This window comes from Rattus norvegicus, chromosome 6 (genome assembly GCF_021556685.1).
Source record: "Rattus norvegicus strain SHRSP/BbbUtx chromosome 6, alternate assembly SHRSP_T2T, whole genome shotgun sequence".
In the NCBI taxonomy this organism is placed as follows: Eukaryota; Metazoa; Chordata; class Mammalia; order Rodentia; family Muridae; genus Rattus; species Rattus norvegicus.
Window position 1 is genome coordinate 125,294,839 of NC_141539.1, and position 22,377 is coordinate 125,317,215.

Consider the following 22,377-nt stretch of genomic DNA (forward strand, 5'->3'; position numbering starts at 1 on the left):
TTTTAGCCCAGTGTCATCCATTAGGAACTTCTTGTTGCCAGGGGCATGATAGTAAATTTGTTATTTGAAGGCATGGACCTTATGGCCATCTGTTAGAACAATAATAAACCAAAACACACTGCCTGCATTGGTCAGTTTCCTTCTCTGTAACAAGCACCCGAGAGAAAAGCTAACAGGAGGATGTGTGCTTCTGCTTACCACACTAGAGGTGGCAGGCCACTCTGCAGTGCTTGGCCTGCTTGTTCCAGGCCCATGGCGAGGCCAAACATTGTGGTAGGAACATATGGCAGAGACTTACCACAGGGAGAGCCAGGCACAGAAAGAGACACAGAGGACACAGGACCTGCCCCTAACAACAGACTTGTTCCAAGCCTCACCTCCTGAAGTCTCTTATCACCTCCACAGTAACACCATGACGTGAGCCCAGGAAACAGGCTTTGTGATAAGAGAGACTTCATATTCAAATAATCAAAAAAGAGACAGTGTTGAAATACAGCTTCATAAAATTAAACAATTAGAAATACTGAACACCACTCCTAATCAGAGCAATCCTAGTTGAAGATGTATTCTGTCTATTAGTGTGCATAACTGTCCTAGATAGTATCCACTGAGTGTTCGCAGTGGCCCAAGAGAACAGCACTATTGTGTACTTGGAGAGATAATCTACATCAAGAAAGGTTTTAGAGGGAAATTTGACAACCTCAGAAATCCAACTTATGTATTCTGAAATACAACATGAATCATTTATAGTGTGAGACCTTCTTTTGCTTCACAGTGAGATTTTGTGTGTGTGTGTGTGTGTGTGTGTGTGTGTGTGACATTTAATTGCAGCCCATAGAGGGAAACAAGAGCCTGAAGGCAGTACACAGAAGCCTAGAGCCAATGCAGAAGAAAAGCAATGTGCACCCTGTGTCTGTGTGTGAGTGTGTGTGTGTGAATGTGTATGAGTGTGTGTGTATGCGTGAGTGTGTGTATGTGTGAGTGTATGTATGTGTGAGTGTGTGTATGTGTGAGTGTATGTATGTGTGAGTGTGTGTATGTGTGAGTGTGTGAGTGTGTGTGTGCGTGAGTGTGTGTGTGAGTGTGTGTGTGAATGTGTGTGTGAGTGTGTGTGTGTGAATGTGTGTGTATGCATGAGCGTGTGTGTGTGAATGTGTGTGTGTGAGTGTGTGTGTGAGTGAGTGTGTGTGTGAGTGTTGTGTGAGTGTGTGTGTGAGTGTGTGTGTATGCGTGAGTGTGTGTGTATGCGTGAGTGTGTGTGTGTGAGTGTGTATGCGTGTGTGTGTGTGTGAGTGTGTGTGCAGAAAGCGTACTCCTAGGGGCGTTAGGGAGCAGATGACAGCTGCAATGGCTGTGGCCTGTCCCTCCCTTCTCACTACAGCTGCTCAGTCTGAGCCTCAGCAGTCACTGTTAACCCTGACAGTTGGCTGTGCGAGTGTCAGTCCCCACCTCAGACATTCCCAGGGGTGTGGCAGCTCAAGCTTTGGTTTGTAAGCTATGTCTTGGCTTTGCACAGCTGCTGCCTAGACTGTTGACTAATGGAGATCCAGAGAAATGCTTCATCAGCCAACGTGTCCCTGTAACCGCAGTCACCCTGAAGGACACAAAAAGTTAACAGTGAGCCCAGTCAGCAGCTCTGACGACGATGCTCAAGGTGGTGCTGGCCGTGACAGCCACTGCCATCCCCAGTGCTTAGACTCTGTGTTACTCATGAGGATGAACCCAAAAGAGTCTTAGGAGTGTTTGGAGGGTGACCGGGAGACAGCTGTCTTTTTATAACACACACTCTGTTACTGTGTCACTGTCACTGTGCACTGGCTTACTCCGTTGGCATGAGGTGGGAGCTGAACCTGGTTCCCTACTTAGGTCCTCCAAAGCTCTTCTGACTCCTGGGGCTCACTATGTGTTTTTCTAGTGTAGGATATACCGTCTGTCTTCTCTATGATACCCACCCAATGACAGAGGCCACACAACCTGACCTGAGCGTCTGTGTTCATGGCTTTAATTCATGCTCATGGTTCTAGCATATTGCTTTCACTTTGTCTAACGTTTACTTGCTCTGTACAGAATCCTGTACAGCTCATAAAGCAGTACAGGATCTCACATAGCTATATTAACCAGCTCCCACAATTTCAAAAAGTCAGATTTCTTGACAAATATTTGCACAGACATTTACATTAAATGCAGTCTTCTACCTCTATAGCCTGGACTTGAGCTTAACTGACACACCCTGTCCTGAAAAGTTGTTTTCCCCCCACTATTACTTTATTAGTAGTTTTGACAGTTTCTAGTAGACAGTAAAACTTGACACACCACGAATCCTTGTCTACAGCCACACCACTAAATGTGCCCTAGTTTATCTAAATGCTACCCTGTAGAGTTGCATCCCTTAGAGAATGAAGTGATTCTTCCCTTTCTAATACTCAAGCACCACTCCAGATATAGCAAGAGCAAGGAAGTGGACCTTGTGCTGCTCGGTCCAGAGGGGGCAGGAGAGAGCAGGAAGGATGAAGGCCCAAGGCTCTGAGTAGAAAAGAGCAGCTGGAGTCCCTTCCAAGTTCCAGGAACAGAACTCTGCATGAGCCTCGGGTATCTCTTTGCCTTGTAGAAGACACTGGTGGCTTCTCCTGCCTGTCTATACCACCCACACTCAGAGCAGACAGCAGGAGAGTTTGGAAATACATTCCCAGGCTTCCTTGCTGCCCCAGGTGCCAGTGATTCAAAGCATTACTCATAGTGTAAGGAATTATTAAAGATGACATTTCAAGGAATGTTGATTTGTCACCCAGACAACCTACAAGTGTCTTTCATGTCTCCCAGTACTCAGGATAGAATTTTGAAGGCTGCAGATACTCGGATTCTGTTAGACAAGTATAATAGCAGGCTAGGCGGAAGCCATCTTAGTGTCCCTGTGGTCTCCGTTTATCCTCACTATGGAAAAACCCTTAACCATGGCATCGGAGGGAACACAGTTAATGAGAAGCCTTTCTGAGGGCACCTTTGGCCCTGAGTATCATGTTGCTGGCCTTCAAGGGAGTTATCAGAAGGTAACAATCTAGAAAGTAAGAGGAACTTTGAGAAGACAATCTCCACCTCAGCCTGCTGATGATTAATTTTACCAGTAAACGTTTGCCTCGGCATGAGGAAGGTGCGATCATTACTGACAGGTGAGAAGCCCAAGAGCCAGCTGACTTTCCAAGGAAATGATTTCCTAAACTAACTCTCCTACTTGTGCGCTGTTTCTCTGTGACCGTGTGCCGCACAGAAAGACTCCCGGCCCCCAGTGTGCTCCAACTGCTTGAGAAGGCAGGTCCATCTGTAAATGCTTTTTGAGCAAGGTCTCATGTAGCCCAGGCTGGCCTTGGGCTCCTGATCTGCCAGCCCCCTCCTCCAGGGTTGGGCAGTTACACTCATGAACTGCCACACCCAATTCCTCATCTTCATCTGTAAAGAGAAATAGGACTTGGGCAAATGTAGTTGATGTTTTTAAGGCCGTGTGGTAGGTTTAATCGGATTAATTAGAGAGCACCTTTCCTAAAGTTGCACACATTTGTCAGGAATACCGTATACAATGTACAGTGATCAAGTGAGAATGAAACCTGTTTCCATCTCTGAGTGTTTTTACTCATCTCTTGGAGTTTTCCAGCTCCTGCCAATTTAGCCCCTTTTATATCATAAGTTCTCAGTACTTACAGCTCGTAGGGCTGTTGATTATTTTCCCTTGGTCCTCACACAGCCTTTAGATACTGTAAGTGCTGCTCCTCAAGGAGGCTTCCAGATCTGTACCGGCTGGATTCCCCGAGTGAGGCCTGTGACTGAAGTGTATGAGGTCTTCAGCAGTAGGCTTTACCTTTGTATTCTGCGAGGTAACCAAGAACAGTAGCAATAGCCTATATTGTTTGGGGGTATGGTGGATCTTTCTGACCAACAACTTGAAGGGAAATATCCCCTATCTGGCACTGGAGTTTTTGTTTGATAGAGTGTGGCTCCTGAGGAAGGGGAGATAAATGCATATAAGTTTATAAAATAATAGGTTTCTGTCTTAGTTAGGGTCTTACTGCTGTGAACAGACACCATGACCAAAGCAAGTCTTACAAAGGACAACATTTAATTGTGCTGGTTTACAGGTTCAGAGGTTCAGTCCTTTATCATCAAGGCAGGAACATGGCAGCATCCAGACAGGCATGATACAGGAGGAACTGAGAGTTCTACATCTTCATCTGAAGGCTGCCAGCAGAATATTTGCTCCCAGGCAGCTAGGACAAGCTCACGCCCACAAGGCCACACATAATTCAACATGGCCAGACCTCCCAACAGTGCTGCTCCCTGGGACAAGCATATCAAGCCATCAGTTTCCCTACAGCTTTTTCAAATATATTTAATGTCATTTCTTCCCTATTACCCACTCTCCTCCCTCCCCTCTCCACAGCTACCCCTCCCCATTTTTCTCTTCATAACACCTGTGTCCTGCTAGCCTCGAATTATGCACACACACACACACACACACACACACACACACACACACACGCATTATGATGGTTAATTTTGATTGTGAACTTGTCAAGATTTAGAAGACAAACTTCTGGGCATTTCTGTAAAGATGTTTCCAGAAGGTTTAACTGAATAGGGAAGACCCACTCTGAATATTGTCACACTGTGCCATGGTCCAGCATTCATCTCTCTATACTTCTGAACTGTGGGCACAATACCCAACTGCCATATGGTCCAGCAGTCACGACTACAGTCACTGTCACTGCCAAGCCTTAATAGATGCACCCTCAAACTGTGAGCCACGGTAAAGCCCGCCCGCCCGCCTGCCTTAAATAGACAAGTGTGTAAGTAGCTGTTTCCAGCTGTGGTCACTGAGGGCACTAGGACTCATTTTGATACCTGCTGTCTGACTTTCCTCTGCCCTGTCTGAACCCTGCCCCTCCCATCCTCCACCCAATGCTGTGCTCCTCCTCAGTTCTGTGAGGTCAGCTGCTTAGCATGGGGTGGGGGTGGGGGTGGGGGGTTGGGGTATAAACGAGAACCAGAGTGCATCTTGGCACGTCCCTCATGTCTGTCTATTCAGGTCTCCTTCCTCCTGCTGTGCTGGGATCTGTTTTTAAAGCCATACCCACAACTCTGTCTACATTAAACAGAATTCTGTATAAGCCATTCCTTTCTGACTGCAAGCACCAGGCTAATGGCCCCGGAGTGGCTTTCTTCAAAGCAAAAGTAGAAATTAGCTTTTGCTGTCCCTTACCCTGAAAAGACAGAAAGTGGCTATGTGTATATGATAATACTGACAGTTTTTCTCTTAAAGTTTTTTTTTTTAGGATTTATTTTTATTATTTTTAGATATATGTATGCATCTGCATGGGGGCTTGTGCATATGGGTGTACTGCCCTTGGAGGCCAGAAGAGGGCATCCGGTCCCCTAGATCGGGAGTTCTAGGCACTTGGGACCTACATGGGTTCTCAAAACCAAACTCTGGTCCTCTGCAAGAGCCTCACTCATTCCCAGCCTTAACCACTGAGCTATATCTCCAGCCCAGATTTGTCTCCAGTGCTGCTTTTATGTACAACAAAACTAGAAGTCATAGCAATCAATACCAGGACTATAAAAAGGGAGTTTGGACATGGAAAAAATTACTTGTAAGGAAGATAATCAGTTTAATAACTGCCCTGGGGGTTGTGCATATGAGAGTGAAACTATCCCAAATTAGCAATTAAGTAAATCCTGAAAATTACAGTACAGTGCGCCTTAAATTTCCTTTTCAATACCACAGTTGGGCTGGAAATTGAATCAATATGATTGCGGCTGTGTATTCTTCAACCAGTGTTCTCGCAGCTGTGCACGTCTGACCCCACAAAGATGCCACACTGAGACAGCTCCTCTGTGTCCCTGTCTTCACAGTGCAAATCTGTCCAAGGCTGCCTGGGGAGCACTGGAGAAGAACGGCGCTCAACTGATGATCCGCTCCTATGAGCTGGGGGTCCTTTTCCTCCCGTCGGCCTTTGTGAGTAACATTGTACCTGCCCACTGGCTCGCATGCTCACACGTGTAATGAACAGGACTCTGTTCTCTTCCTCTAGTCACAGTGGGTCAAGTGTGGCCTGGTGGTAAGGTCAGGATTCTAATCGAAAACCTATGCTTTCAATCTGGGTAGCTGTTGAAGGCGAGGCTAATAACCGTATTAAATAAATTCTGTGAGGCACAATGTGGAGACGCAGGCGGTGGGAAGTAACAAGTTGTGAAAGGAGTAGCCCAACCAAGCACAGGACTTTGGGGGTGGGAGGTTGTAAGGGGAGGAGAAGATGGGGCGGTTTAGAGCACAGGGAGAGTGGGAAGAGGAGTTGGGGGCAGCAAAGCTGGAAAGCACTGAATTCAGGGTTTAGCTGAGGATGCATGTGATATGAGCACCCAGAAACACATGTTGGAAGTGCTCTCAAGTATCTGGTACATCAGCTCCTTGGCAGCTTTAAAACGGCTAATAGATTCCATGGCCAAACAGCAGATGAAGTGTCTGCTGTGCCCATGGGGACCAGGTGGCCTAAGCCATATGCTTCACTGTGCACTAGAGTCATGTTTCCAGGGGCTCATCTTCCTGAGGTGCAGATGCTAGGACCTCCTGTACCCTCATCACACTCTCCGGGCACACTCTTAACCATGGGATACAGCCAGGGTTGCCTACACAGGGAGATAGCTAATGCCCCTCGGTTTCCCTTTTACTGCTTGCTGCGGTTTTAAGATAGGTCCACTGAGAGCTCCCTGGGATGAAGTAGGTTTAGCTCAGGGGGTACCCATGAGCTTGACTGTAGACCTACGTCAGCCCATGAGCAGTAACGGACTCAAGGTCTCACAGCAAAGTACCCCCTTTCATAGCACGCCCAGCAGCAAAATATCTCTCTTTCTCTCTCTCTCTCTCTCTCTCTCTCTCTCTCTCTCTCTCTCTCTCTCTCTCTCTCTCCACTTTCCAGTCTTCACTGTCCTCCTCCACCCCAGGGCTTCCGGGACGTACCTGCTGTCATATAGCTCCTTCTCTTTCCTACTAGGTAAACATCTGTTTACTGCTTACAGCAGTATAACACTATAACATTATAGTCAAGGGAAACTTGTTTCCTGTGCCAGGACTGAGCTGTGACCATGGAGCTAGCCTAAGAGACTGGGTCCCACCTGGACACTGGAAAGGCGATCCACGTCACATGCCAATTGTCAGAGCCTCAGAATCTTATAAAGCATAATTCCTAAATTATAGATTATCACTTACATTATTCAGACGGTACTTGAGGATATGTGGCATTTGCAAATGTCATCAAAATCAGCTAAGTCATTTAAAGGACAGTAGCCAGACGGTCTGATCACTAATGAATTCCTGTTACTGGTCACCCCACTTCCCTGCTTTGAAGCATGAGAAGTGCCCATGGCAACCTTTCTCTCCCTATCTTTTAGTCACTGGTTCTTGTCACTCCTAACTGCTCAGTGCTGCTTCATAATGTCACCTTGGCCATCCATCCCTGCAGCCACCGTGGCCAGGGCATGCCAGCTGCTGTACATCCGCTCTGCCTCCTTCCCTGGGCTCCTCTCGTCAGGCTTCCCTCCCCGAAGCAGTCTGCAAGCTTCGCTCCGTCCTGCAGCCAGACGGTCTTCATTGGCCACAGGACTGCCGGTGTTGCCCACTGGTTCCAGATCTGTAACACACAATTCAGCCTCCTGGTGGACCTCCTTTTGCCCTCCAGGCAGTGACTCCTGACTGCCCAAGCCATACCCCTCCCCTCTCACTGCCAGCACATCCTTAATTATTTTTTAATTTATTTTATTGTTTTATGTGTATGAGTGTTTCCCTGAATGTGTGTCTGTGTGTCTAGTGTCTCCCGGTACCCAGGGAGGCCAGAAAAGGGTATCATTTTCCCCGGAACCAGAATTGCATACAATTGTGAACCCTCGTATAGTTACCGGGAATCACACCAGGTCCTCTGAGAGAGCAGCAAGTGCTCTTAACTCTGAGCTGTCTCTCCAGCCCCTCCTGGTACTTGCTCCTACATGGGCTCATGTAGGCCCATGGTTCTTTCTGGGCCCATTCTCTAGCCAGACCTAATCCACGTTAGAAGGAATTTCCACGCCCCCAGCTCTTAGCTCTTGCACCTGCCCCTGTTGGCACTCTTGTCTCTGTACCCCACAGCTTGCTGGACCCTGGGCTCCTTGAACTTCCCGCTTGCAGTGGTTGCTGTTATCGCTCCCTTGCTCCGCTGTGCTGTTCTCCCGTGGGTGTTTGGAGGCTCTGAGAACATGGCCATTAGCTGATGTGGCTTCCTTTAAGTTTTTGGACTTTGCCGTCTTCTCCAAGCAGCTGCCACAGAAGCAGTGTTCACAGCAGTGTCTAGAGACTAGGCTTAGTGTAGTAGTGTGTAATGGATACATCAGTGTCACCACTTATTGTGTTGTGAGAGCATCTGAACCGTGGATGAGCTCACTCGAAGCCGTCTTGCTGATGTTATGTGCTTGCTCTCACTCTCGCTCTCTCACTCCCATGCACACGCGCATGCATGCACACACACACACACACACACACACACACACACACTTTCCTAAGTATATATTTGTGTCTAACTTAATACAATTATCAATACAAATCGCAATGTATTGTCAATCCCTCTATATTCACTTAATGAATGTCTTAAAGATTTCTGTGTTGCTAATAACCTTGCAGTGTTCACTGACAAGAGCACAGATTGCTGTGAAGTGAGGTCAGAGGTTACTTCTTTCTCAGTGTTCCCTGTTTGGTGCTGGTGGGGCACATCTCAGTGTGTTTCATTCCATGGTTTCTGGAGACTTAGCTCATCTAGACTCCTGTAGTCGGCCTGCTGGCCAGACGCCATCCAGATCCACCGTTCTCATCAGTCTCTGTGAGCCCCCGGGGCAGAGCTCTGTGTCCATGGCACCCACATTCCTGAGACAGCAGCAGCCAGTAGTGCTGCTTCTGTCCTAAGCCCGTGAGCCATTGCAGTCATTGCATCCTGCATGCTGCCTTGAAACCAGCGCTGCAAACAGAAGTGGGTAGCATCCAATAGACAGAGGCCATAGCTAGAAAGTCTCCACTTTCCCACAGCTGTGACAAGGCCTGGCATTCAGCAGTCAGTAACTGGCCATGCGACTTAGCACTCCTAGGGACCCAAAACTGTAGTGGGTGCAGAGCCAACCTCATTTACAACAAGAATGCCATTGGCAGTTTAAGAATTGCCCAAAACAGCAGTTTTCAACCTGTGGGCCATGACCCCTTGGTGGTCAATGAACCCTTTCACAAGGGTCACATATCAAATATCCTGCATATCAGATATGTGATTATGATCCATAACAGTAGCAAAGTTACAGTTATAAAGTAGCAACGAAATATTTTTATGGTTCAGGGTCACCATAATGTGAGAAACTGTATTAAAGGGTCTCAGCATTAGGAAGGTTGAGAACACTGCTCTAGATGATGGTAATGTTTTGCCCTTGACAAAAACAGAGCCATCCCCATTTCTTCTCAGCCCCAGGTTCATTTGCTTCTGAGGTGATGGATTCCTGCTTTTCTGAAGTCAGGATTAAAAAGAAAAGAAAATCAAATTCAAAGGCCTTGACTTCAATCATTAAGTCTAGTCTCTCCCTTCTCTGTTTTAGTTAAATTATTATTTTTGTTGTTGCTGTTCTCAAAGATAGTGCATATCACAAGCAAATGATGTCTTCTCAGATGATCTTTGGTCAGTCTGATAGGCTCCACTAAGACGGTGTGGCTGAGAGAGCTAATGAAATTCACAAGCACCGACCTGAGCCCTCCTTGTCCCTCCACACTCTCTCTGCTGGCCATGGCTTGGGCTCCCAGTCTCCCAGGAGGTCACACTTGAATGAGTGCTCCACGGAGCATGTCTTCTAATCATTTCAGTTCCACCCATGAATCACCAAAATAATGTGGGAGGATACAGACTGGGAGAACACTGGAGAAAGGCCCAAGAACCAAGAAAGGAAAATCTCCAGGGCACCAAATTGAAAGACTAAGGGACCTGGATCTATAAGTACCAAAATGACCCCTGGGACCCTATTTGTCAGCTGCGCTAGACTGGTTTCTTTACTCACATAAGCCTGTCCTCTAGTGGGGATCATCTAGTAACAAATTCATAAAGTCGCATGAAAATTAAAGCCTAAGCCTGCGAAGGGTTTGAAACAAGCCTGGTTGTTCCCCAGGGCTCAAAAAGCTACTTCTAGAGATGGGAGTGGTACAAACTACAGGGCCGAAAGCAGAGGCCCAGTCCTCTAGGCTTTCAGCCAGAGCAGTCTTCATGCCACCTCCACCTACTGTACTGGTCCTCCTCCTCCCCGGAAGCTGCACTCTCACAAGCATCCTAGCTACCAAAGCCTCCTCTACAGAGCCCTATTGGTGTGCCCACTCTGAGAGCTTTCCCTAGACCCTGGCTGTAAACATCTGGGGGCCAAGGACAACCTTTCTGTCATTGCCTTCCTCAGCCCATCTGATAAAGTAGGCGTATTCCCTCTGGCCTGGCCTGGCTCCTACCTACAAACTCAGATGCTATCCCAGTTCCAGGGAGACCCCAGTACTTTGGATCTCTGTGAGTTCAAGTCCAACCCAATCTATATATATAAAAACAAAATCCAGGACTGCATAGTGAGACCCTGTCCCAAAAAGACAAACCAAACAAAAAGACCAGTGCCTCGTGGATTGTTTTACGCTCACAGTTGCTCTGACGTAGCTAACAAGATAAAGCACATCTGTGGCTGCAGACCGAGTAGACTTCTGTGTGACGGAGCCAGGCTGCTGAGCATAAACGACCCCAGCAATGACTCCTGCTCTCGCTTTCCCAGCTGAGGCAGGGAGAAGCCAGCAATTCGTCATGTGCGATTCCCGTCCACCCTCTCACCTGGAGTCTTGTAAATGCATTGTCTCAAGCACTGTGCCTGGGAGGGTGCCTTCCTCTGTTTTGTAAAGTGCCAAGCAATACCACTGTGACATATAAATAATGACAATTAGGAGGCAGCCTCAAATAATTTGACGTGCAGATTGAAGGGAAAAGTGGTGGGTTTTTTTTTTTTAATACCCTAGAATTTGAATCAGAAATGGCATTCAAGGAAAAAGCATATTGGTTCTTGTCAGACATGTATGGCCCACACATTCTTATGTCTGAGGTCAGGCATTCCAAGAGGGAGGCCAGGCTTGGAACATGTACAGCATCAAAACTGGGTTAAGGCCGTAAAGACTCTCATGGCTGTTTAAAAAAAAAAAAAAAAAAGATGAGTCTGTGAGCTAAAGACTTGTACAGTTGCAAGACTTTTGTTTCCCTGGTTCTCCGAGGCAAATATGAGGCGGGTTAATTGCCCAGTAGAAAGAGCATAGACCACAAATCCCAAAGACAGGGTGTGTGTAGACAACTGCAGGCTTTGTCTCCTCCTCATTAAAGCAGAGATCACTGTCACAGAGCACACCCCAAGAACTCAGTCAGACTGGCTCATCCCCGTGCCCTGCGCCCTCACAAGAGCTTTGAGAAGGGGGCCATTGTCTTACCTTCATTGCGGATGAGCAAACCAAGGCCCAGAGAGGGACATGACTAAAGTCACACAGCAAAAAGTCTACAAAAACAAGAGCTATTTCCCCAGCTCCAGAATGGTCAAAGGTGAGATGTTGAGAAAGGCCAAGGTGGAGGCTTGTGACGTGGTCCAGCACTACTGCTTGAATGGAGAATGTGTGGCTGGCAGTGCCAGCCATTGGTGTCTTCAGCTCCCCTCAGCAGGCCCAAGCCTACAGGACTTCTTGGACTCCAGCTTCCTTCCTCTGCCTTTTGCAGTTCTAATACTTAAGTTTGTGTCTCCCATTACCATGACCACTTCCTGTTTCTGTTGTGGTCACCTGGCTTAGCAATCTCCAGTCCAGTTCATTACCTAAGCTATTCCAGCTACCATACTTGAGCTGTCTCCTTCAGAATCTCTGCAGCTCCTCAGTGACGTTGATGGAAAAGTCCGCCTCTAACTGGATCCCTGAGGTACATTTGGGTGTGACTGATGGGTCGTCAAGTCAAACAAGCAAAAGCAACAGGGCAAGCAGAGAAGACGAGTTGTTTGCTTGAAGTCAGTAGTCATTGTTCTGACATCTGCAGTTGATGGACACGAGCGCTCCCAGCAACAAGACATCTATCTCCCCCAACGCCTCCAGAGTGACTCATGCCTGAGTCATTAATAACCAGATAACATACCTGGCTTATAGAGACAGAGAACAGATGTCCAGCTCTCCTCTCATTTAGAGGCGTGTCAACAGACTCAAGTTAAAACTCCCCACACCCATGCCAGTGCACGCAGCCCCGGGGGATGGGAGCTTTTCCTTGATTGTATTGCTCTCCCCTGGTGATCTTTCCCACCATTGCTGTCTGTCAAGATTATACCCACGTTTTAAAAACTGCTACAGCACTCTTTTTCTACAAAGCCTTTCCTTAGCCTGGCACATGAGTCATTCTTCCATGTATGTATGTATGTATGTATGTATGTATGTATGTATGTATTTATTTCTGCTAGGCCTGTGTGACATTTCACCTTTCACAAATCAACATCCTTGCCACTGCTATAACCTCATGCCTGCCGGCAGGTCCTTCTGGTTTGACTTTCCTGTAGTGCTGGGGATTGAACCCAGGGCATTATACATATTTGGAAAGTTCTCCACCACTGCCTCATCTCCAGCCCTTTTCTGTGGTCCTTAATGTGCACAAGACACTTTCCCATGTGTTACTGCGGCTGCTGCTATGCAGAAGCCAATGAGCAAGCAGAGTGGGCACTTCAGTCTCATGCCTGCAGCTTGATGTGTCTTCCATACCCACCATGCAGCAGGGCTTGTCCTAGCGACTGAAGGTTGAAACATTGTACAGGTTGGTTTTCTGTCAGTCTGACACAAGCCGGCATTATCTGGGAAGAGAGAATCTCAACCGAGAGAATGTCTCCACCAGATTAGCCTATAGGCAAGGATGTGGAGCATTTCTTGATTCATGATTGATGAGGGAGGGCCAGGCCACAGTGAGGGGTGCAGCCCTGGGCAGGGGGTCCTGGGGGTGTATAAGGAAACAAGCTGAGCAAGCCATGGGGAGCAACACAGTGAGTGGCACTCATCCATGGTCTCCATTTCAGTTCCTGCCTTGAATTCTTGCTCTGACTCACCTCATGATGAACTGTAGGCTATTAGATGATGAAATTAACCTTTTCCTCCCGAGTTACCCGCTTATGGTTTATAGAATCGAAACCAAATGTGATACATGGGCACCTCCTTTGACGAATGAAGAAACTGAGACTTATTTATGAAGTAGTCACCTGCCACACTGGCCATCTTAGCTCCCAGAACATAGCAGGCCTTAGCCACTCCAGGCCTCTGTAGATACTGTCTCGCCCCACCCCCTGCAACACTATTCTTTCTCCACTCGTCCGCAAACCTACCTTGTAGATAGATCACCCCTCGATCTATCACCACTAAGTCTAGAACAGGCCACTGTTCTCCTGCAGTCCTCCAAGACAGTTCTTCACAGCACTTACCACAAATTGCAAACATCTGTTCATTTCATGAGACCAGGAATGATGATGTCTCTGTTGGTTCATGTATCTCCAAAGCTTGATACCATGCCTAACCCAGAAGGGAAGCTGGTTAATCTGTCAACCTCAGGTCCAGTAAGGTTTCCCAAGATAGGCTGACGTCTGACAGAAAGGTAGTCTCATAAAAAAAGTTCCCAGTTCCCCCGGGACAGAGGACTATAGGCTCATATAGGATCTTGGGATGTTGAACTACCCCGTAGGGAACTCTGAAGGAGAGGTAAGGGGCAGGCGGTGGGGCAGAGCTTCCTGTGTGTTTACATGTGTCCTGCATGGATACAGTTCTAGCTCTGTGTTCACGGAGGCTGGGCTGATGTCATCACTGGTTCATAGCTGGGCCACTTATGCCGTTCATTACTCCTGTCTCACCTAGATGGGGTTGGGGTCCTCACCTTCCCTTCCAGTGTCTAAGTGTTTATCCTGAAGAGATAGGAAACCAGAAATACTGCACGATTACAAGTTATAAGTGCAGTTACCATATGTTCTTGGGAGCTCTAGCATAGCTTCAGCTTGAGAAATAATACTATGAATGAATGAATGAATGAATGAATGAATGAATGAATGAATGCATGCATGCATGCTTAGTGAATGCCAGAGCCAAGGCTAGAACTCGGAGAGTGTCTAAAAGCCCCTGTGTGACTGCCATGTCCTCCCACATGGGCCTGACCACCCCCACACACACCTTATAGGGACTGAGTATTCTCCAGTTGTTCTCTAGCCAGCTGCTGTGCGTTTAGAATATGGATATGGTCGGGTTGGTAGACAGACTGTAGGAGTACGAGACAGTGAAACAGATGCCGGGATGGTCCAGGGTCCCCTGAGAGGCAGCGCTAGTGTGTTAAGAACGTGTACTCACAGGCCTGGGAGAAAGAAAAGGCAGTGTGCCCAGCAGCCTGGAAGAAGCCACTCCCCTCCACCTTGATTCACAGTGGAGATTAATTCTCCATTCTACGGTTCTTGGAATGAACCTTCCGTTGATAGGTCTTGAAGAATTCTCACTTTTCTTTCCCTATCTTATGTTGGCACATTTTCATTATATATATATTATATACATAAGAACATATGTATATGCTTCTACTCATTACTCCAAAGCAGGCGGCCTGATAGTGTAGCAGTATTGAAACTATTCTGGGATGTTTTTGTCCAGGGAGACCTGGAACTCAGCCCCTGCTAACTGTACGCAGTACTTGATAGAACAGGCTTGCACCCAGCATCCTGTGTCCTTTGTTAAACTCACAGGACTTAACCTCATTCTTCCATGCAGCCTCTCTTAGATTTACAGAAGAAAATAATTTGGGGGAAGGAGAACATAATTTCCTGTCCATCATTGAGAACAGCTCTGAAATCACTCCATATTTTTGGGGGTATCATAAAAGATAAATTATTCTTCGGATCTTCTGGCTATTTTAGAAAACAAGATTAAGTCATAGCCTCCCTCTGTGTCTGCAGGGCCTGGACACCTTCAAAGTGAAACAGAAATTCTTCTCCAGCAGCAGTGAGCCGATGGCCTCCTTTCCTGTGCCCTATGACCTGCCCCCAGAGCTCTACGGGAGTAAAGGTGAGAACTGAATGAAGGGACCCATGGTCATGCACAGTAGTGGAAGGAAACAACCTGGGAGGTGCCCCTGGTCGCCGTGTGAGCCTGGGTCCTGGGTCCTGGAAACCACTGGAAGCTCAGACTTGTAGAGGGTTCGTTCGTGCTTCCCTGTCTGAGGTCACTCACTCGATGAGGTTCTTAGAGCCCATTCACACTCAATTACCAGGATCATAAAGAGCCTTGAATTATGTGAGCCTCAAAACTGGAAAATGCATATATATATGCTAGTTTTAAAATAATAAGCCACTTTATTATGCTTTATGGCCAGTAAAAGACAAAATTAGTAAGGGAGGTGGTGTCATTTCGTGGTTTTCAAAAGTGTCTTTATTGTGCACCCTAAGAGCCAACTGCTGAAGCCTCTCATCTGCTGTCACTCACTCTGTTGTGATGTCACCCATACACAGCCTCTGCACACATAAAAGAGAGGATAGCATTGTGTCAGTAAGAAATAACTTTGATATATGCAAACACCCCCAAGAGAGGTCACCAGGCCACACTTTGAAACTTGCTGTACTGGACTCTGACTTTCCTAGAGGCAATGACCAAGTATACTTCCCAATCAAAAGTCCATAGGACTGTCTACAGCATGATTGTCAATCCACGGGTCATGAACCTTCAAGGTCGCATATCAGATGTCCTACGCATCAGATATTTATATTACAGTTCATAACAGTAGAAAAGTTACAGTTATGAAGTAGCAATGAAAGCAATGAAATAATTTTATGGTTGGGGGTCACACAACATGAGGAGCTGCATTCAAGGGTTGCAGCCTTAGGAAGGTGGAGAACCGCTGGTCTACAAGGTCCCAGGATGACCCTCCGCACTGGGCAGCTTTTATCACCCCAAGAATGTTAGTCTTTAAAGTGGGTTCAGGGTCACAGATGAACAATCAGGAAACACTTGCAACTTCAAATGACAAGTGTTTACTATCCAATCATTACCAACATACTCTCTAGAGAACAGACGCTTCCAGGAGCGGCCAGGTTAGAATATGCAAAGGTGATAAATCTGACCAGACACTGCTGTGTGAGGGAGGTTTGAATGATGTCACTCCGTTAACAGTCCCAAGTCTTCAGTTCATGACCGACAGTCTGGGGCAGGCTGTCCTCTCACAGAAGTGCAGGCTGGCTTCTGCCGGATTCCCTGCCAGTCACCTTGGGGCTTTCTTGATGAGCAAACCTCCCGGTCTGGTGGACCCATTTCTTAAGAGTGTGTTGATGCGTGCTGCCAGCCTGAGGGCTATAGGTGACATCTCCCTGGCTAGCTGTCGACACAGGTAAGAGGCGTGACTCCTCTTGAGCTTTCAGGGTTTGTACACCATACATATTTATTGTAGCAGCAAGGTTACAAGAGATTTCAACCAGAATTTCACCAAAGGTGAAATTTTACCTTAGCCTCCACCAAAATAAAATTTTAAAAAGGAGCCCATGTTTTAAAATAACTTGTTTATGTGCCATCCGTCCTGTGTATTAAGCAGCCTTGGGTAATTCGCTGAGTTTTAGGCCTGTGTCAGTTTGCAAAATGGGGGATACTAGTCCCTCCTGCAGGCTGTTGAGAACATGAACTGACGTGAAGTCTATCAAGTGCTTACCACAGTGCCTAGCTCAGCTAGCAGGCGATACACACTGGCTGGATTTGTCATAACTACTCTTCTTACAAGGTCTAGATTAGTCCCCTGTACACCGGACAGTGATTAGTGTGAACCCCTCTCCCTGTTCTTACTGAGCAGTGGCTTTTGAGTCTACAACCGTCATAGGTCAGTCCCCTTCACCTCTGGCTTTGTGCTTCATTTCTGCCTTTCCTTTCCTCCTCTATTCATCGTGTTCCTCCTCTTTTTGTTCAAGTCAAGTTCTAGAGAAGAATGACTGGGATGGTTGCCTTGGGCCCTGCCTCCCAGGGTCCAACCCTGAGCCTCGCCCTCCCTAGCCATGGCCGGATTCCATCCCTGTCCAGTAGTCTCATCTCCGGAGGAGTAGGAAAACAAGAATGGAGAGATCACAAGCCCTAAAATGTCTTGAAGTCCCTTCCTTCTAGTAGGAAAAGCATTTGCAACAGCTCAGAATTTTGCAAGCGTTAACGTAGACTGTAGGAAGTTAGATCTTCTATTTGACCGGCAAACAGGGTGCTTTATAGGGTGTTTTGTTGAATTTTTGTCTCTTGGGCATTTTCTTTGAAAGATACATAAGTAGAAAAGAAATTGGAGCATTGTGCTTTCTCAGTGTTGTTTTGTGTTCCTTCAGCAATGTGTAGAATAAAGCAGTAATTCAGATCCAAATGCAGCCAGTGCTCTATGAGGGCCTGTGGCCCATAGAGAGGCGTTTTATTAAAGCAACGGAAAATGAGTGCTTACAGCCATTTCAAATTCATTTTTAGAAATGATTTTTGAACCATGGTCTCATTCCATTTTTTTTTTTTTTTTAATTAGAGGTCCACACAGAAAGCTTAGCACAGGAACATCCCACTATGAAATTAAGCACATTTCAGGGATGCTCTGCTTTGAGCCGTAGTTGACAGTTCTCCACAGATTTATAATGTCGAGAGCCTACTGTGTGCAGGCACAGTTCTTAAAGTCTATGGGTGATGCAGACAGTCACGAGTCTGCTCCATCAAGTTTAGGGTAGGCTTTTGAAAAGGCAGAGCCATTTTTATAATAGGGATAGTGAGCCTGGCCTTTAATCTTAGCACTCGGGAGGCAAAGGTAGGCAGATCTCTGTGAGTTCAAAGTCAGCCTGGTCAACAAATCAAGTCTAGGACAGCCAGGGCTATTACAGAGAAACCCTGTCTTGAAACACCCCCCTCCCCAAAAAAAGAGGAGGAGGTAGTAGAGGAGGAGGGAAGGAAGAAGAGGAAGAGGAGGAAGAAAAGAAGAAGAAGAAAAGAAAGAAAAGAATAATGTTTGTATTTTCATTCTGTCCTTCCCATACAGAATGGGGTTAGAATTCAGGCCAGCACATGTTGGGCGGGCACTGTGCTACTGAGCCACACACCCAGTTCTGTAGGTTTTAAATTTTCATACAAGTATGTATTTCATGTGAACACATTCTCCTATACCTTTCCCCTTCTTAGCCCTCCCCATCTCTGTTAGTTCCCTGTGTCCCTAGACTGTGTTACTTCTCCCTTCCTGGCATGTATACATGAATGATTTTACGTGAGTATGTAAAGCTCTAGGAGCCAAAGGAAGCATCTTTGTCTCTCTGAGACTAGCTTGATTCTCTTGGTACGAGTCCATCCACTTGCATCCCCTTGCCGCAGTCAGCGTAACTGCATTCTTGTTTGTAACTGACTGTTTCCTATTATATACATACATGCATGCATGCATACATACATAGTACATACATACATACTACATACATTCATACTACATACATTCATACTACATACATTCATGTAACGCTCTCTCATCCCTTGCTTTGAGACCCCAGGTTGGCTCCGTAACTGAGTCACTGAATACCACTGCAGTGTTGTGGTCTGAGTGTCTGTAGTGTGTTGCCTTGGAGTCCTTTGGGGAAATCACCCAGGAGCACTGTAGCTGGGTCATACGGTAGATCTGGTTTTAGATTTTGAGACACCTTTGTGCTGAAGTCCATAGTGTCTGGACTAGTTTACACTCCCTGTAGCCGTGTAGAAAAACACGCACTGGCAAGGATGTGTGCAGTCTCTTTGGGAGCAAAGTCACCAGCCCTAAATGCATATGGTAGTTCAATCTCTCCAGTTGGTAAGCTTAAGTTTTAAGAGAATGTGAGACAGGTCCGATTCCAAGGGCATCTATCTCTCCAGGTTTTTTTTAGCAGTTATTCTTTGTCTTCTATATTAAAAGAGTAAATTGTATTAAGGTCAGAGGAAAGAAAGCCTGTTATCCTTTGACCTAATAAGTTTTGAAAGCCAGGGATGTGGCTCAGTGTTAGTGTGTGAGACCCTGAGACTGGGTCCTTGGAACTGGAAGGAACCAAGCAAAGAAAAAAGAAAATATGCAGATATGCAAGCACAGTGGTGAGAGTCAGCGCATCTCGAATTTACAGAGTAGGTAAGCGGGCAGAGCTTCAAAGACACTTGTTCTATTCTGATGGTGACTTGTTTTGCTTTGTATAGAATTCATACATAAATACACTGTAGTTACATTGTTTTCACCCCTCCATCTTCCCCTCAATCTCTTCCTATGCCCCTCCAAACCCTCTAAATTCGTGACTTCGTCTGTAATATTGTACACACACACACACCCTACTGTGTCTAGTTAGTGTTACCTATGTATACATTACGTTTAAGGATAACCACTTAGGATTAAGAAATCTCTCAGGGGCCTTGTCCCTAGGAAAAACTGATTCTACCTCCCTTGCTCCCTCATTAGCCATTACCTATATTGTTTTGGAGGTCTCTTGGACCCCCATGCCGAGCAACTCAAAGATGATGTCCCTTGTGTGGCACTGGGGTTTTTGTCAGACAGTCTATAGCTCCTGGAAGGAATATTATCACCCTATGTCAGGTAACTCCATTTAAACTCTGTGTGTGTGTGTGTGTGTGTGTGTGTGTGTGTGTGTGTTATATATAAACTTTGTGTTAGACACACATGTACACACGTGTATGTCATCCTAATAAACTTATAAATAACTCCTTGTAGTTTTGTCAGACACCCTTGGAGCTGTTGCCCTTCTCTCCTCCCCCGGTGTGCCCTCTCTTCTCCATTATAGTGATGTCACCCTCCATTCTCCTTCCCCTCCACAGCATCTGTGTTCTACTATCCCTCTCTATTTAAAAAATTATACAAGGTCGTCCATATACAGTATCTTGTAAGAAGCACAGAGGAATCCCCTTGTGCCTCTCACCCGAGTTTGGTGAGTCAGTACTGCACTCCGTTTGCATCCTTCCTCATACATCTTTCCATCTGTTTGAAACTTGAAGACAAGGGTTGGGGATTTAGCTCAGTGATAGAGCGCTTGCCTAGGAAGTGCAGGGCCCTGGGTTCGGTCCCCAGCTCCGAAAAAAAGAACCAAAAAAAAAAAAAAAGAAAAGAAACTTGAAGACATAATATCTTTCCCCACTAAACAAAAGTATTTTCTTCCATAAGCCAGTGTCACTGTCAGGGGCAGCAGTTTGTATGATCTGTGCTCTTTCTGTGTGGCATACGCTCACACTTCATACGACAAGAGAGCAAGCCTGGGTCCTGTGCTGCTCACTTATCCCACCTCAGCCTCCATGGGGGTGGGGGAGCAGATCCATATCTGTGTGGTTCCTGACATCCTCCCTCGAAGAGCACAGGTGAGGTACTTTGTAATCCAGAAGAAGCAGCCTATGCTGGGTTTTCCCACTGTTTTCTTCTTCATGATGTCCATGGAGTAGCACTTTTGCCAACTGTTAACTTTGTATGATCCAATGGGTGTCTACCAAGCAATATGTAATCTCTCATAGGCAGGATATATATGTATATTCTAATTTCAGTGGCTGGGCAAGGCTAATAAACTATAGGAGTAAAGAAAGACTCAGTAGAGGAGGTCCTGGCAGCCGGCTTGTCACCTGAGTTACAGAGTCCAGATTCAGCACATACACAGTACATGGGAAGTTGTCCTTTCCAAATACATTTAAAAAGAAAAAGAGCCGTTACTTAAAATCAGTATGTTTTCTATTTTTAAAGACCTATTTTTCCAAAAGGACAATCTTGAGAAATGTGACATTAGTCTGGCATATGACCCAAAGCCTCCTGGTTATGTGAACAGCTGAGAGCAGAATCGTGCCAGCTGCCATACCGTGCTTTCCTTGGCTTCCTAAAAGAAGAGAAAGGCTGGGGTGGCTCGGTGGGTAGTGTGGTGCAAGCATGAGGACCTGAGTTCAGATCCCAGCAACCACATGAGGAAGAACCATGGCAACATGCACCTGTAACCCCTGGCCCCGCACCCCACATGCACATGAGGGGCTCATGTGTCGGGTGCTGTCTTACAAACTATATGGCTTCATGTAGCTTTCTCCTGGCCTGTTCCCCGTGTTCATTTAACCCTCAGTTCTAACGGGAACCTTTACAAAAGCCATTGTCCATAGAGGGTAGGTTTCACAGGATGCAGAATGAGGGACTGATTCAGAAAATATTCTTCTCAGCTTGGAGAGCTGAGCACCAAATGCTTTGTAGGTGAATAGAACATTCTACAATATTCCAAATAAATGTAATATGATGTGCTTCCTCCCCAGATCGGCCATGGATTTGGAACATTCCTTATGTCAAAGCACCAGACACACATGGCAACATGTGGGTGCCCTCCTGAGACGCAGTGCTGTGACATTTGAGTGTAAGACACTGGATGTCCTTATCTGTACTGAACATTCACCTCCCTTAAAGTCTTCCACACATACAAGACTCCTCGCAAAAGTCAATCTTGGCTGTGTGTCTGATGGTCATTGTCTTATTAAAGAAGAGGTGTTATTTTCTTAATTCATTTTTATATGTCCTTAAAATCAAGCTATTAAACTTCATAGTACTTAAAATGTGTACAGGCCTGGAATGAAATCACCAAGCCCCAGCAAACATGCAAAACACAGGAGGCGGTGCTGGTGTCCCATGACCCAGGGAGGGCGATGGCATCCCTGAGCTTCGCTAGCCAGCCAGCCCAGCCCAAATGGTGAGCTCAAGGTTCGGTGATGGTGTCAGCTCTCCAGTCAGAGCTTGGCTTTGTGTGGGTGTCTCCACTGTCCATGTCCAGAGGCGACCTTCCTTCACAAGCTCACAGCGAGCAGGACCATTTGTTCTCTCCACCCTCAGTTTTCAATCTTCCTGAGTTCCAGGAACCAACCCACTATGGAAAGAAGGTACAGATCCCAGTGCTGGCAGCAGAAAGCAACACAGTGGTGGTGCCAGCCCTGAGCCAGTGCCTCAGATCCCCCTGCATTGGTCCTCCAGCTGCAAGACTAAAGCGATGGCCGTGCCAGGCAGGGAGTCACCACCAGCACCTGGAAGGAACTGGGGCTCAGGCCACAAGTGCATGCAACAGGGACACGGGTGCTAACACACAACGGAAGTAATGCCCCGGGAATGAATGAGAACACATGGGTTTCCAAAACCAATTGCCTTTACCTATATGGATGGCTCTTCCTCCATCTGCCCCCCTCCTCTTCCCCCTCCTCCTCCTCTTCCTCCTCTTCCTCCTCCTCTTCCTCTTCCTCCTCTTCTTCTTCCTCCTCCTCCTCCTCTTCCTCCTCCTCTT

The 22,377-nt window shown here is 46.6% G+C and overlaps 1 protein-coding gene across 1 annotated transcript in view; it reads left to right on the forward strand.

The window, feature by feature from the left end:
* Tdp1 (tyrosyl-DNA phosphodiesterase 1) overlaps window positions 1-21,661 on the forward strand; it is a 74,312-nt gene extending 52,651 nt beyond the window's left edge. The window contains 3 exon segments of the mRNA NM_001031657.1: window positions 5,902-6,004; window positions 15,046-15,154; window positions 21,368-21,661. Coding sequence (NP_001026827.1) covers window positions 5,902-6,004; window positions 15,046-15,154; window positions 21,368-21,441 — 286 coding nt within the window. The 3' untranslated portion in view covers window positions 21,442-21,661.
* The last annotated feature ends 716 nt before the right edge of the window (window positions 21,662-22,377 follow it).